A 15,820-nucleotide genomic window follows, 5' to 3' on the forward strand; every position below is an offset into this window, starting at 1 on the left:
GTATCACAATAACAATAAAATATATTTCCAGTTTACACTTCTTGGTATCAAGAACTGTGCACTGTAAACTCTACTATAAAACCTTTCACATGATAGAAAAGTGTGATAGATGAATTTTAAGCTTGTTTTAATATAGCTTTTCAAATCTAAGGTGAAGAAGTCCTTAAATTAAAACAAACCAAAAAAGAACATACCTGAAGATATTTCTGTAGACCTACTATATCTTAGTACTTTTTCCAGCTGCTCATGATTCTTTCTGCTGAATACTTTTGCTTGAACAGGCTCTTCAGTCTGGGCTGAATGTCTGTTCCTACTTTTGCAAGATTCACATGTGCTAGACATACTGGCACTTTCATACCCTTGAGTAAAAAAAGTGACAACTGTTATCAGTTGCAACTAACTCAAACTGAAAGGGAAATTGATTTCCATAGTGAAACAGTACAGGTCACTCACTTTAGAATGCTGTGAAGGCCTGGTATAACTAGAAATCAAAATAGTAAATAGTATGTTTCGGAAAAATCTTTGCGATAACCTTTGGAGGCATAGGATAACAGTAATAAATTCTAACACTTCATTGTCCTTCGATATTCATCTCAATGAATACATCCCAACTCAAACTACATGGTAGACCTTATATAACCCAAATTCTCTACTAGACTCCAAGCTAACAATTTTTCAGTATTAGGAAATACAAGAAAGAATCACATCTAATCTATATATGTCCATGATAGACAGAAGAATAAGGGGCATTAAATAATCAGATGTCTGCTTTTGTATACCTTTTGTTTAATATGACTTGGTATAAAGCCTTCCCCACCCATAGGTTATACATATATTCTATTAACTCTTCTGAGTTTTGGTATTAATCTTTTTTTCAGTTACTTTTCGGCATCAGGCACAAGGTAGGAATTCAACTTTATTTTGTTCCACATGTATAGTTGGTTACACCTACCCTTTTCCCACTAAATTAAAATGCAACCTTGGTCAATATATTAAATCTCCACATTTATTGGGTTTTATTTCTGGGCATTCCATCTGTTTAACTTATTCCAATGCCACAGAAGTTATACACTATGTTTAAACACCTGGTAAGACAAGTCCTATCTAGCTTCTTTTCTTAGCTATTTTTGGACACTGGTCCTTCCAAAGAAGTTTTGAGATCTTTTTCCGCCAATTTCAAAACAATCCATGAGGATTCAAAATAGAAACACATTAAAAGTATTTATTAATTTGAGGAGAATTTATTTATTTTTAAATATTTACTTATATATTTATTTGGCTATGCCAGGTCTGAGCTGCAGCACGGGGGGATTGTTGTTGCAGCGTGTGGAATCTTTAGTTGCAATTTTATACATTCTAACTTAAGAACATAGTTATGCTTTTATATTTGCTTAATCTTGTTTCATGTTCTTCAAAAAAAATTTTATAGATCTCGTACATTTCTTGTTAAATTGATTCCTAAGGATTTTTTGTCCCAGTAGCTTTGGATACTACTATGAAAAGAATACTTCCTGCCACTTCCATTTCTACTGGGTATTACTATGATAGAGAAAAATATTTACACACTTATTTCATAATCTTATTTCATAATTACTTTACTAACTTAGCTAACTTAGGTAGCTATTTTCCAGTGTCTCTCAGGCTAGCTTAGAAAATATACAAAATTTGTTTCCCTCCTTTTCAAATATTTATTCCAATCATTTAATCTTGTCATAATACTTTCCAACCAATGCTAAATAATGATGGTGGTAGAGAGGGAATCCCTGTTAATTCCTAGTTTTGATAGAGATATCTCTGGAGTATTTTCATTTACAATAGTGCTTGTAAGTGGCATCAGCTAACAGCCTTTATTATATTTAAATAACTGCCTCCCTTTCTAGGTGCATTTTCATTAGGAATGACTTAAAATTTTATCTAACCTACCACTATGATTACATGACTTCTGTCCTGTAATGTGGTTGATATAATCAATTATGTTGACAGATTTCCAGAAAATAAATCACATTTCTGTAATAAACCCTGTTGACAAGTCTAATATTCTTTTCATATACTGGCAGGTTAAATTTGCTAGTATTTTACTTTTGAATTTACATTAATAGCTGAGATTAAACTACTGCTTTCTTTACTGAACTGTTACCTCTCCTTTTCACCTTCCCTTATATAAAGGTCTCTATATGATTCATATGTTGTCTCTATAGTTTTCTTCAGATAGCATACACCAGTATCTTCTTTCAGCTTGACAGGTGAAGAGTCTCTTGTCGGACAGTAGGATTCTTGAGTTGTAGTCCCTTTTTGTCCACGAATGGATGTCATTTCACTTCTACTTTTTTAGGTTTTAAGTAAGACTGTCTGACGTCAGTTTGTTTTTTTCATTATATGTAACTTGTTCTTCCAACCTGGAAGCTTAGAGGATTTTTACTTTTTCCTCGGAATCCAGGAACTGTATCAGTCTATACACAGGGGAGAAGGGGTGTGTACTTTTTCTCCCTTCCTCCTGGCTGGGCAACAGTCAACTATTTTGATCTGCGGTCTCGAGTCTTTCTTCATTAAAGATTCCCCTTTATTATTTGTTGAATTACTGCCTCTCCACCTTTTTTTTTTTCTCCTTTAGAACTCCTTGTATATCAGATCTCCAAGATTTGTCCTTAAGCCTCTAATCATTTCCCTCTTTATCTCTTAGTACTTTTTGCTCTGTGTAATGACATAGTTCTTCCCTTTAATTTTCTAGGCCAGTAATTTGGAACTTAATAGCATTTGTCCTCTTTTTCAAATAATCTGAACATTAAATGTGAAAATCATTTTTTTCTAGTTCTAAAGAATTTATGTTATAATTCAATCTGCTTTTTAAAAATAATTCAATCTGCTTAAGTATTCTTATCATTTTGCTCAAGTGAGTATTTCCTTTGATAATTCTGTTTTTACTAGATTTTACCTGTTCTTGTGGTCTGCTTCTATGACTTCTCTCTGGCTGCTGGTCCCTTTTATGCGCACTGTTATGCTCACTGGGTTAGCCCCGACTCTTATCTACCCTTCAGGCTGGACCCGACTGCTGGGCAGCTTTAATGGCAGCATGCTGGCAGTGCTTGGGAGCCTCATGCCCGTGGTGAAGCAATGGTCTGGCTGGCAAACTGTCAGCCTCCCATCAAGACAATGAAGAAAGAAGCCTCTCGATCCCTCAGGCTCCTCAGCTGCAAAGGTAAATGCTTTACCGTGTTCAGGGTAGAGGATGCCGCCTCTTTTTTCAGTGACACCCTTTCCCATTAGTACTTTGAAGTGGCAAAAGACTGCTACTCTTGGAAGGGAGGGAAGCGCCCTCCCTGTGGAAGGAGGGGTTGCATGGATCTCCTCCAACCAAGCTTTCTTTAAGAACCACAGGGCTCTGATTTTTGCTCACTCTCTGAAAGAGCCAGCAGAACCTAAAGCCTTGCTGCTTATCTCTCTAGATCACAACGGCTGCTCTGTTAATAACAAATTAGTTCCCAATATACTGTCAAATTATTCTCTGTGATATCCTATCTGGATTCAACTTCTCTTTCTTTCTCTAAGGCCATCGTTCAAGTTAGGACTTCAGCATCTCATGTACAGGTTCCTGATTTCTTTGTTGGTCTCTCAGACTCTCAAGCCACTCTCATTCATTCTGCATGAAACTTACCAGAAAAAGAGCCCTGTTGGTTACTTTGGACTATTACATAAAAAGCAATAAAAGGTATGATTGCCAAGAGTAATATGTAAAATGATACAAATGGTAGTACTATTGCTTATTTAATTAACAACAAACATAGCTCTGAAGAAAATAAAGTATGTTATTCTAACAAGAACATTTATATAAATGAAATTAAGCTTCTAACTGCTGTTACTGAATCATGTGAAAAGGGCTGAATGGATTCTAATCAAAATTAAAATATATATTATGTAGCATACACAAAATTCTCTTTAGGGAGCCCCAGCAGTGAGGGGGAAAAAAAAAATCAGTCACCCTCCAAAAGAGCTAAGACTGTGAAGAGAAGCATGCTATAATTTTTAAGATGCTATAAAAAGAGGGGAAAAAAAAAAACCCATGGTTTTATATGAGTCCCAATTTTAAAATATCAAGGGCTAAATTTCCAAAGTTAAGGTACTACTGTTGATTAGTTTCTCTTTGGGGCACTTTAATAGTAATCCTCCAGGGAAAGTAGAAGATTTAATGGAAGTCAGTAATACTTCAGAGTAGCACTGGCCAGGCCAGCTGATATAACAACAGCAACCACGACATATGTTGGTCATTATTATAAGGGGTTACCTCCTGTTTTTCTCAGCACGAGTGGCTGACAGAGCTAGAAGAAAACAGTATTTCTAGTTGTGTCTCCATTACAGGGAAACAGCTCAGCCACAGCACTCTGGAGACCTTCCATGTACCTACACAGGCCACATAGGGGAAGGACTGAACCGTCGCTGAATCTAAGTCTTGGCGGAAGGCCTTATGATTTTCCTCTCTTTCCCCTGAAAGGCTATCATGAGAGAACTTCTCATCTCCTCCTGGGCTCTGATGAAAACATGAGACTGGTTCGCCTCACGCCCTGAGGGTACATCTCCATTCTCTACTGTGGCTTAGCTACAGCACAGCATTGGCTCCTAGGCTACAGGGTGCCCCACCACTCATGATGCAACTATCACCTGGCCCCTTCTGTTTCCGCGCCGCCCTTGTGGTGAGTGGAGTAAGGGACACGGGGAGCTGGCACCTTTGGCTACCCTTCCTCTCTCTGACTTCATTGAATAATAAACTCTGAATCTAAGATGGGCCACATCCGTCGGGGCTTATCTTGCCTGATGCTAGACATCCGTTTTATCTCAATCTTCATTAGTGAGCAAGAAGAGTGGGGGAAGAAAGAAGCGAAAAGATTCAGGGCTGGGTGGAACCCAGAAGTCAGTGTACTAACAGTCTCATCCAATTTCCCAAGACAAGAATGAAGACCATCTAGACTATATGCTTCTGCTCCTCTCTAATACCATCAAAAGAGGAAATGGGTCTGGCAGACTGTAGCCAAATTATGAGTCTGTTAACCAAGTTATATGTCTGATAACTCAAGTACCCAGCAAGGCAAGAAGTCATGCTCAACTCATAAAGTCTGAATGTGAACTGAAGCTTAAAAGATAATTAGCACATAATTTGTAAAATCTTACTTTGCATGCAATAATATGTATCTTTACATATAAAGACCTTCTAAAGATTACCATCATTGGTATATTACCATCATGTAAAACAAAGTTAAATGAAGATCTAGCATGCTACTTCTGAAGGACTGTCAACATGCGCAAAAAACAAAGAAACAGCTTAAATTTGGAACACTATAACTGGCTGTACTATATCTTTTAAAACAGCAGCTTAAGTCCCACTGTGCTGGCCTATCTGTCATATCCTACTTCCTTCCCCAGTTCTCTCATCTTCTCCTCTGGCTTCACCCTGACTCTGTATTACTTTTCCTACTGTTACTACAATTTGGAATGCTTTCCAATCTTCCCTCCATCGACCTCCATTCCTACTTCCTTTAAGACAGAATAAACATTCTTTCTTCTAAGAAATCATGGCTATTCCTATCCCACAAAGAGAACAAACGCAACATAAGTTAGTGGTCTAGCTCAGCACTTCTCAGACTTTAACGTGCATAATTCGTATGAAAACATCGGGAATCTTGCTAATATGCAAACTGAAAGACAATGCGTACTGATTCAGTTGGTATAAGGTGGGGCCCAAGAGTCTGCATTTCTAATACGCTCCCAGATGATGTGGATGCTGCTTGTCCATGGTTCACATTCTGCATAGCAAGGACTTAGTTCATGTGATTTTGCTACATATTATTTTGACTCTGCATATATTAGTTCGGTTCTGTTATCAGGTCTTTTACCTTTGTGTGTGCACCTTAAAGTGGAGCTCCCACTAACAGATGGTCTTAAAGCCCTCCTGAACAAATGTGAATGTGCATCCTTGGTAAGTATCTTTATACTTAAGTATGAGAAAAGAGAGCAGATAGATCACAATGTCAATCTGTGCCTTGAAGTAAAAGAAAAGCTGAATTGTATATCTGGAACCATAATTCTTCAGAATAAAGGGGTTTCAAAAATACAAATACACCAGGATTTCGAGGCTCAGGCAGACATGGCCATATGCTGGCTGAGTGCCCTCTAAGACCCTGCTACTCAAACTGTAGTCCACAGACTGACTACACTGTCAATGCTGATCAACAACGCATGGGAGAACTGGTTAGACATGAAGACGATCAGGTCCCTCCTCAGACTGACGGAACCAGACTCTGACTTTAAGCAAGATTCCCAAGGAGATTTGTATGAAACATTATCAAGTTCAAGACGCACTGCCCTAGCACACTCAAAATAACCAGCTGAATGAGAGGATGCTGGGATAACAAAGGTTAGTTTCTTTCCATTTACTCATATGACAAAAAGCATTTTGTTGGAGCAACTACGTTAATAAGAAGTTCAGAGTTACCCCGAGGGCCTCTCTCAAAATGGTCACTATCTACTTAAATCTTCTCTAGTGGCACCAAGAGTGACCACGGAGAAGGCATCGTAGTTGTATTTGCATTCATTTGAATGGTTTCAGATCACTAATCTACTAAGTAATCAGCTCCTCCCAGACCTACATAACTGAAAAATGATTTCAAGGATGATAATGTTTATGCTGAGAAAAATGTTAGCCCTGTTCACGTTTGCTTGTTTAACCATGAAATCAGATTCTTCACATGGGAGTAGGAGTAGCAGCCCGGGACTTTAGGAAGCATGAGGTACTGAAATGAAAAAAATGCACACATATTCTTTTTCACATCCATAGTTGTCATCAGATTTTTCAAGGGTTCCATTATCCAAAGATGGCTGAGATGAATGCTGCCAAAGCTTACAAGTGGATTTTTAACTGCAGAGTGTCCCAGGACCTTTACTACACTTATAATGTACTGTGAGCTTCCAAGAGAGGAAGTTAGTGGGTGCAGTGAGTTTTCACAATTTTCTGATTATAAGCCTAGAATATTTTGCTCTTAAGCACCAAATACTATCTCCTTGAACACAGAACAACCTTTCAAGGCCACAGCCAAAAAGTGTCCCTTGCAAACTGGAAGGAGCATCCTTTAACTATACTATTCCAGATTTTAGGTAGTAAATCAATTTTTAACCAGTGTTAGACTTCACTAAGTTCTTCAAAAATCATTAAAAATCTATTTTTTAAAAAAGTGGCATGCAGTGAACACTATAAAGAGAACTTTGATATTATACTCAATGACAAGATTCAGTAAAATATGGATTCATGCTTTCTCCTATTCACTAAGGTTCAGTTCCTGAAGGACTAAGAGCAAACTTGTTCTGAAAGTGACTTCATCTACATGATAGCCAAAGACTGCAATGTAGTCAGAGGCCCGTATTTCTTTAAATGAATCCATCACGGATCTAGCCAGAAGTCACCAACGAGGTCTTGCACGTAATATTAAATGAGAGAACAGTAAAAGTTCCAAGCTCATAGGAACCACATACATAGTAAGAAGTTTTAAGAAGCACAAAAAAGAATAAATGCCATGTTTTAAAATATCTACACCATTAAACCCTATTTGATCAATTTTATTAAAAAAGTTCTCAAAGGTAACTAAAAATGACTTCGTTCAGGTGGGTCTACAACAGTGCCTCCTCATCAGCCACACCGAAATGATACACGCCAACATGTGAGAGTAAGGGTACCATCACTTATGCTGATCAAGTCAACAAATTTCAGTACTTACCAATATTTTTAACTCTGCCTTTCAGCTGAGTAGAATGCCTCTTCTTACTCTTTGATTTGGGAGTTTTATCTTTAGATGCCAGGCTGGCCTGTGCAGATGCTTTTCTTGACTTGAATGTTTTAGTTACTGTTGTTGGATCTACTGGGTCAGGCATACTGCTAAAGCTTTCTAACGACTCTTCATCAAATTGGCGTCTTCTCCTACTGGTATCTAATTGACTTTTGCGATTACTATTTGTTGTTTTCTCTACAGACACTGCACATCCAGTCTTGAGAAATGGTTTTTCTACTTCACCTTCTTGGTCATATAACCATGGTGTCCTACTGTTCTCCACCTCCTCTTCGGGCTGTTTTTGATTCCTTACCAATGAAAATAAGTTTTTATATATTATAATGATATATTTCTATATCTACTGAAAACTCCAGATATACTTAATTTACAGTCTACTAGTAGATTCAGGTAAATAAAAACTGTCAACAGGCTATAAAAATATTCCCACAAAATACACATTAAAAATGAAAATATTACACAGGCTAAGGTACTACATTACTTTAAACTTTAATCTTAGACCTTTCTCACTAAACCATTTTCACTACTGAGACTTCCAAACCAAAGATCCAGCATTCATGACGGAAAGAGTGGGAGGGTAAGATCAAGGGAGGACGGGACACACGAGGAAAAAACAAAAACCTTAAAGAAACAACTGAAAAAGAACCCCAGTAAAAAGTCTGGAAACATACATGGATCTGTGTCACCTAAAGCAGTTCAAATATAACCAGAATCTGGTGAAAACAATTGGCCATGTAACTAGTAATTTATTTCTCTGCACATTAAGTCTTATTTAGCTCTGTTAGCTTAGTGTCATTTTCCAAATTTTATCTGCTAAACATTGGCATCCCTTAATATGTTAATAGGTATTCACTGGTTACCTAAATCTGGGAAAAAATACGCAAAACAAAGTCAAACAGGTCTGCAGTACTTCTCAGAACTTTCAACATGCCAATGTGTTTTATAAATGTCTTCGAAGGGAACATAGTGAACACGTCTGAAACTTTTTATTACAGAACCTGACATGGACAAGAGAGTTCCTAAGAATATAATTTGGGAGACACTGATCTATAGGGATTAATTCAAGACAAAGATTAGCAAACCTACAGTTTACATGCCAAATTCAGCTTGCTGCCTGTTTTATTGTATGGCCTGAGAGCTATGAATGATCTTTATATTCTTAAATCATTGAAAAAAAAATTAAAAGGAGAAATATAGTTTATGAGACATGAAAATTACATAAAATTCAAATTTCACTGTCCATAAATCAAGTGTTCTTGGAACACAGCAACTTATCTGTTTATATATTGTTTATAAATGCTTCTGTGCAAAAATGGCAGAGATAAATGGTTATGACAGACACTATGGCCTGCAATATTTACTACGTAGTCCTTTATAGGAACAGTTTTCTGACCCGAGCTAACAACTACAATGTTTTATCTGACCTCTTTGTTATCTCCAGCCATTTAATTCAGGGAACCTATAATAGCTGAAATTTTGGAAAGAGATGAGGTCTAATCTGAAGTAGGTCTAACATCTAAAATAATAATACCCAGATGCATCTTTTTTTTTTTTTTACTACCAATTACATATAAACTATAGATAATAATGAAGTAGGGACCTTCCAATAGGAACACCATTCACTAAAGCTTTGAATAAATGTTTATTGCTTGTGATGGAGATTCATTCAACCACCATTTCTCAATGTCAAATGAGCACTAAACACTGGTTTAGGCTCTGACAATAGAATACTTTCACAGAGTAACACAAGATTTAGTAGGAAAAAAAGGTTAGTGCAGATAAGAAAAGGAGTCAGGCAAGGTCAGGGAGGTCTACCACAGGATTCCTGGAGGTTAACACGAAGTTGAATTCTAAGAATTTTTGGTTAATTAAGTAAAAAACAAAACCAAAATGTTCATGATTTAACAATTAAACTGTCAAAATGCTAAATTAAGAGGCTGAGACATGCTACGAATCAAACAAAGGAACCATCACTTTGTAACAACTATCCTCCAGCAGTTAATATTAGTTTCTATTTCTACATCAATTAACAGTGAACTGGTATAACCTTAAAGACAGATATCAAATCAAGGCCAAAGACACTCTATGGGTTAGGTCATATCCTTCCAAAATGAACCTCACAGGACATGCTGATCAAAACTCTGAACCGCTCTTGTACCAGGGTTAGCAGCAGGTATACGCCTGAGTGACATCTGGTAAGATGTCAAAACTTTGTATTCCCAACACTATCAAGTCAGACAATCACAAACATCCTCCCCAATTACATTCTCAAATTACAGATAATTAGATGTAATCACAAAGTGATGTTTAAGCAAATAATGGATTATGTTTACAATCAAGTACCTTTGTTTTTCTGCTCCAACAGAAGAACTACTTTCAAAAGGTTTTGGAAAAGCCATGTATTCTGTTTTCCCTGAAGGATTCTGGGCTAATGGTTGCTGCTGTTCAGTGGGTGTAGAAATATTTTGAGAAAAATCTCCAAAATTATAAGGAAATAAAGGGCTGAAATTCATACCTAATAAATAAAAACAATGGGTAAGACAACAATAAAGAAGCACCTTTAGCCTTAAAATGAAATTTAAAAATAGTTTTAATTAAATATGCCATTCAAATCCACCAAAAGAAAAATTTGTGATTAAAATAAAGTAACACTCATTTATTCAATCACTGTTTTACAACTCAGTCTGCTATGTTTTCAGCATTGGCGATTCAAAGATAAATACTGATCCCCAATGCCTTAAGAGCTAAAAGTTAGCAAAAATAATGCTTGATATTTATCAGAGTATTACTGGGTACAAGACTCCACTGTAGGCACATTACATGTTACTTCATTTAATGCTCAAAACAACACTGTGAAATAGGTATTATATTCATTTTACTACTGAGAAAATAGGTTTAGAGATCAAATGCCTAGTAAATGAAAGAGCAGGTTAGATCTCGGGTCTGCACGGCTCCAAAGCTTAGGTTCTTTACACTCTATGTGGGAAGTAAAATATAATCACATACTTAATATACAGTGCTGTATCACAGGTATTTACAAACGGCTACTTACAACTTGTGGGAGAAGGGGATCAGGGAGGGTTTCACAAAACTGAACTAGATTCACTGTGAAGAATGAAGTCTTCGTACAGGGCTGGCATGGGTATAAGGCATATTATGACAAAAAGGAACTGCATGTGCCATTTCTTACATTACTTGTTACTTAAATGCCTACACAAAAAACGTCTGCTGGGACTTCCCTGGAGGCGCAGTGGTTAAGAATCCGCCTGCCAATGCAGGGGACACAGGTTCGAGCCCTGGTCTGAGAAGATCCCACATGCCGCAGAGCAACTAAGCCCGTGCGCTGCAACTACTGAGCCTGCGCTCTAGAGCCCGTGAGCCACAACGACTGAGCCCACGTGCCAAAACTACTGAAGCCTGCGTGCCTAGAGCCTGTGCTCCGCCACAAGAGAAGCCACCACAATGAGAAGCCTGCGCACTCAACAAAGAGTAGCCCCCGCTCGCCGCAACTAGAGAAAGCCTGCAAGCCGCAACGAAGACCCAATACAGGCAAGAAAGAAAGAAAGAAAGAAAGAGGAAGGAAGGAAGGAAGAAAGAAAGGAAGAAGGAAAGAAAGAAAGAAAGAAAGAAAGAGATTTTTTAAAAAGTCTGCTGCCAATATTAATCCACACCTAAGAACTAAAAACCTTGTTAAATTGTTGAACGCCATTGCTTTTATAATCCTGTTAAGAAAATACACTGTATCTGTGCATATTCATGTTCACAAAGCCCTCCCAACCCTTTTCCTCTTCCTGTATTCTCTGGCAAACACCTTCAACTCCTCTCCCTTCATGACTCGCCTCACGTAACTGATCATCCTACCTCCAGAATGTCTTTAAAATTACTCCTTTTTCTTTACCGCTACCGCCGATGCCTTAGGTCAAGCTGCCATTCCTTCCCAGCTGTTACTGCAACAGCCTTCCAGTCACCATCTATACCCTCAGCACCTTCCCTCCAATCTCCATCAACACTATCACTAGTGTAATCTTTTTAAAACATAAATCTCATGCTATTCCTCTGCTCAAAGTCCTCCAATGGCCCCTCTAGTAAGCAGCGGAAAGTCTAAGCTTCTTTGCGCAGCACAAAGGCCTCCAGTGCTCTCCAGCCACATCAACTACTACTTCCCCCGTCATGGCCCTAAACACCAGCCACACTTCATGACCTCTAAATTCCCTAAGTAATATACTGTTCCATTGCTTTGTAACTCTAAGTGGTTCCATTCATCAGAAAGTCCTTTCCCTTCTAATCTCCCTGGAAAAAAATTGTATTCATTCTTTAGCTTTAATATCACTTTCTTTAGAAAAAAAGATTTGCTGATAATCTCTTGCCCCAAGGAACAGTAGGCCATTCACCTCATCTGCACCACTGCTACAGCACCCATGGCAAAGCACTAAGCATTTATTAACATTCTTAGCTTCTTCACTAGACTCTAAATTCCTTAAAGCATCAGGCTTAGTATCTTTTTTTTTTTTTTTTTTTCTTTTTGCTGTATGCGGGCCTCTCACTGTTGTGGCCTCTCCCGTTGCGGAGCACAGGCTCCGGATGCGCAGGCCCAGCGGCCATGGCTCACGGGCCCAGCCGCTCCGCGGCATATGGGATCCTCCCAGACTGGGGCACGAACCCGTATCCCCTGCATCGGCAGGCGGACTCTCAACCACTGCGCCACCAGGGAGGCCCAGGCTTAGTATCTTTGAATCCCAGTCATTTATATAGTGCCTGGCACATGACAGGTACAGAAAAAGTCTGAATAAAAGCCTAAACTAAGTAAAAGTAAATATAAGCCAAAACCAAACACCTTTACTCTAGTGGTATATCTCCCTACTAAGACACAAAGCTCCTCTACAAGAGCGTTGCCTTATTCACCTCTCCTCTCCTAATAGTTTACACAGTGCCTGATGTACAGCAGCCAGTAGACAGGTTAATTCCCTTTCTCCTTGATAAATAGTTGTTGAGTAATTCAAAGGTAAAAGACTAAGCAATCATTCATAATTTACTTAATTTCATTAGCAACCACATTCAGCTTAAGCGTTCACTATAAAGAATCAATGTAGAAAAGTTTATAACTTTCTTTGCAAACATTTCCTACCACTCCAAAAGGGACTGATAAAAATCCATGCAATAGACAAATGTTATTCTTAAACACTCTGCATTTATTTATTTTCATTTAAGTTTTCAGCCACTTACCTGGTGCAAATGATGAAAAATTAGTAAACCCCGGTAGGTTGAACAGATTTACAGGCTGTGCTGGAAAGCTGAAAGGACAAAATAAACTGGGAGAAGGAGGGTGTGATGCACTACTGACTCTTTCCTTGCTTCTAGGTTTTTCCGGATGATTCTGTTGGCGCATAAGTTCATTTAGCATTTGCTTCAACCTGTAAAAATTTAAAGAGTCAGTAATTTAAAGATCAGTTATATTACCATCTATGTAAAGTACATCCAGAAAGAATATATGTCAGACATGATTCAACAGTATGTGGAACAAACTGACTGCTCTGATGTTTACTACAACAAATATCTGCTTGTCCTGCATGCTTAGTTCAGTAACTTAGCCTTTGCAGCAAGAACTGTGCTTATTAGCACTTCTAACAGATAGTAGGCATAATTACAACAAACTCATTGTATATATTGCTGTTTACAGCTTTACTGAGGTATAATTTATACACTATACAACCTACCTAAGATAAGTGTAAAGTTGAGTACTATAAAAATTTTTTTTTAAAGTCAGGTCCACTGTATTAAAAAGGAACATTGAGCAATATCTCTGCTTATAAAATTCTCAGGTGTCAGAATATTCAAAAATGATATTTGGTTCATGCCCTTTTCTCCCAGAAGGTAACTGTAAAACTCTTGCTCACTTTTAGCACTTACTATACCCTCTCACTACTTCTAAGAAACAGATTACCTTTGTACATTATTCTGTTGCCATGTTAGCTGGGTATAGCACTGGTTCAACTGGTGCATTATAAGGTGTACTTGAGGAGATGCAACATTGCTGGGCATAACACTGTAAGGGCCCGTGAGAAGAGTTTGTAGCAGACAAGACAGAGTCTGTGGAAAGAAAATTTTCAGAATAGTTGCCGATGACATGAGAAAAACGTGTACTGCTTCAAAAACAAGATAAAAAAATTCTACTTTACCTGCTGATCTTGCATCAAAGTCTGACAAATACTGACACTGAAATCAAGTTGTTTCTTTAGCTGATTGATTTGTTCTTGCCACTGTTCTTTCTCTTCTACATAAGAGAGTTCTGACACCCAGCGAAGGTTTTCCTGACGCTGCATGCTGATATTCTGTTGTCTTGTCCTGGCTAAAGGACGATAATTTCCATCTGCTGAAAAAGGGCGATTGTTCTTCCACCTAACACAAGATTTAAAGCATTAGGTCATCTTATGTAATTATTTGTTTTTTAAAATCTGGCAATAAACCATGATACCCTGGTCCATACACCTGTATTCTCTTCACAGGACTTAAAATGTATGGAAAATAGAATGAGAAAAATTCTGGAATTCTAGTCTTGTACAATATCATTTTTCATTCCTTTCCAATCTTTTTTCATTTATGTTTTACCGAGAAGTATCTATATAATTCTGTATTCTTCAAAATGAAAACAGTTATGGGACTTCCCTGGTGGCACAGTGGTTAAGACTCCACGCTCCCAATGCAGGGGGCCTGGTTCGATCCCTGGTCAGGGAACTAGATCCCACATGCATGTGGCAACTAAGAGTTCGCATGCCACAACTAAGGGGCCCGCGTGCCGCAACTAAGGAGCTGGCGAGCTGCAACTAAGGAGTCTACCTGCCGCAATTAAGACCCAGTGCAACCAAATAAATAAATATTAAAAATAGGGAAAGTCTGCCATTAAAAAAAAATGAAAATAATTATAGTTATTACACCACAAGCATTTTTCCACTCTTCATGCTTTAAGCTTAGCCACATAACATTCCATCAAGTGGAATTACTTAACCATCTTTTATACATGAAACATTTTTCAGTTATAAATAAAAACGTAGTAAATGTTTTTGTTGTTAGATCTTTTTCACTATCTATGATTTTTATTTTTGCTTAATTCCCCAAAACAAGAGTGAAGATCAAAGCTTATCAATCTTGATCTTATCTAGCTGGAATCTATCTCGACGACACTACTCTTGTGATACAATAAATATCATATTTAGTCTTTGTCCCAGATTCCCAGCACAGAGCTCCTAAAACTCTTGGCCATCTCCTGAGTGATGACTGTCTTTTGTTATTCATAATGAGCTCCTTCTTGTCAGGCCCTAGTTATCTTCATGATGAGGGCTAGTCACCCGAAAAACCAACCAGGTGTTGGGGGTTGGAACTTTTAGCCCCATCCCCCAACTTTCATGGAGGGAGATTAAGCTTCATCGTCAATGGCCAGTGATTTAGTCAATTCTGTCTATGTAAAGAAACCTCCTTAACAACTCCTCAACAAGGTGGTTAGGACAGCTTCTGGGTCATGAACACAGTGAAGTGCTGGGAGGCTGGTGTGCCCAGAGAGGGTATAAAAGCTCTGTGCCCCTCCCCAACCCATCCCATCTCTTTCACTTAGTTGTTCTTGAGTAGTATCTTTCATAAGAAGTCAGTAAACAGAAGTATTTTCCAGATTTCTATGAGTTGTTTTAGCAAATTATGGAACCTGAAGAGGGGCTGTGGGAAACACCAAATATGTAGCCAAGTCAGACAGAAGTGTGGGTGCCCTGAAGACTTGAGACTTTAAAGCGGCACCTAAAGTGAGGCACTTGGGCTTCCCTGGTGGCGCAGTGGTTGAGAGTCCACCTGCCGACGCAGGGGACACGGGTTCGTGCCGCGGTCCGGGAGGCTCCCACATGCCGTGGAGCGGCTAGGGCTGTGAGCCATGGCCACTGAGCCTGCGCGTCTGGAGCCTGTGCTCCGCAACAGGAGAGGCCACAGCGGTGACAGGCCCGCGTACCGCAAAA

The 15,820-nt window shown here is 38.5% G+C and overlaps 1 protein-coding gene across 19 annotated transcripts in view; it reads right to left on the reverse strand.

Moving 5' to 3' along the window:
- Positions 1-15,820, reverse strand: part of PCM1 (pericentriolar material 1) — an 88,653-nt gene that overhangs the window by 29,318 nt on the left and 43,515 nt on the right. For 12 of the 19 annotated variants that reach the window (XM_060086189.1, XM_060086193.1, XM_060086192.1 and 9 more), the window contains 6 exons: positions 14,003-14,222; positions 13,768-13,913; positions 13,050-13,237; positions 10,170-10,341; positions 7,758-8,116; positions 195-359 (listed from right to left, as the gene is read on the reverse strand). In XM_060086189.1, coding sequence (XP_059942172.1) covers positions 195-359; positions 7,758-8,116; positions 10,170-10,341; positions 13,050-13,237; positions 13,768-13,913; positions 14,003-14,222 — 1,250 coding nt within the window. The remainder of the gene's footprint in view (positions 1-194; positions 360-7,757; positions 8,117-10,169; positions 10,342-13,049; positions 13,238-13,767; positions 13,914-14,002; positions 14,223-15,820) is intronic. The other 7 variants (XM_060086199.1, XM_060086198.1, XM_060086197.1 and 4 more) reach the window with 1 other exon arrangement.

The sequence above is a fragment of the Mesoplodon densirostris genome, chromosome 20, assembly GCF_025265405.1.
Source record: "Mesoplodon densirostris isolate mMesDen1 chromosome 20, mMesDen1 primary haplotype, whole genome shotgun sequence".
NCBI lineage: Eukaryota > Metazoa > Chordata > Mammalia > Artiodactyla > Ziphiidae > Mesoplodon > Mesoplodon densirostris.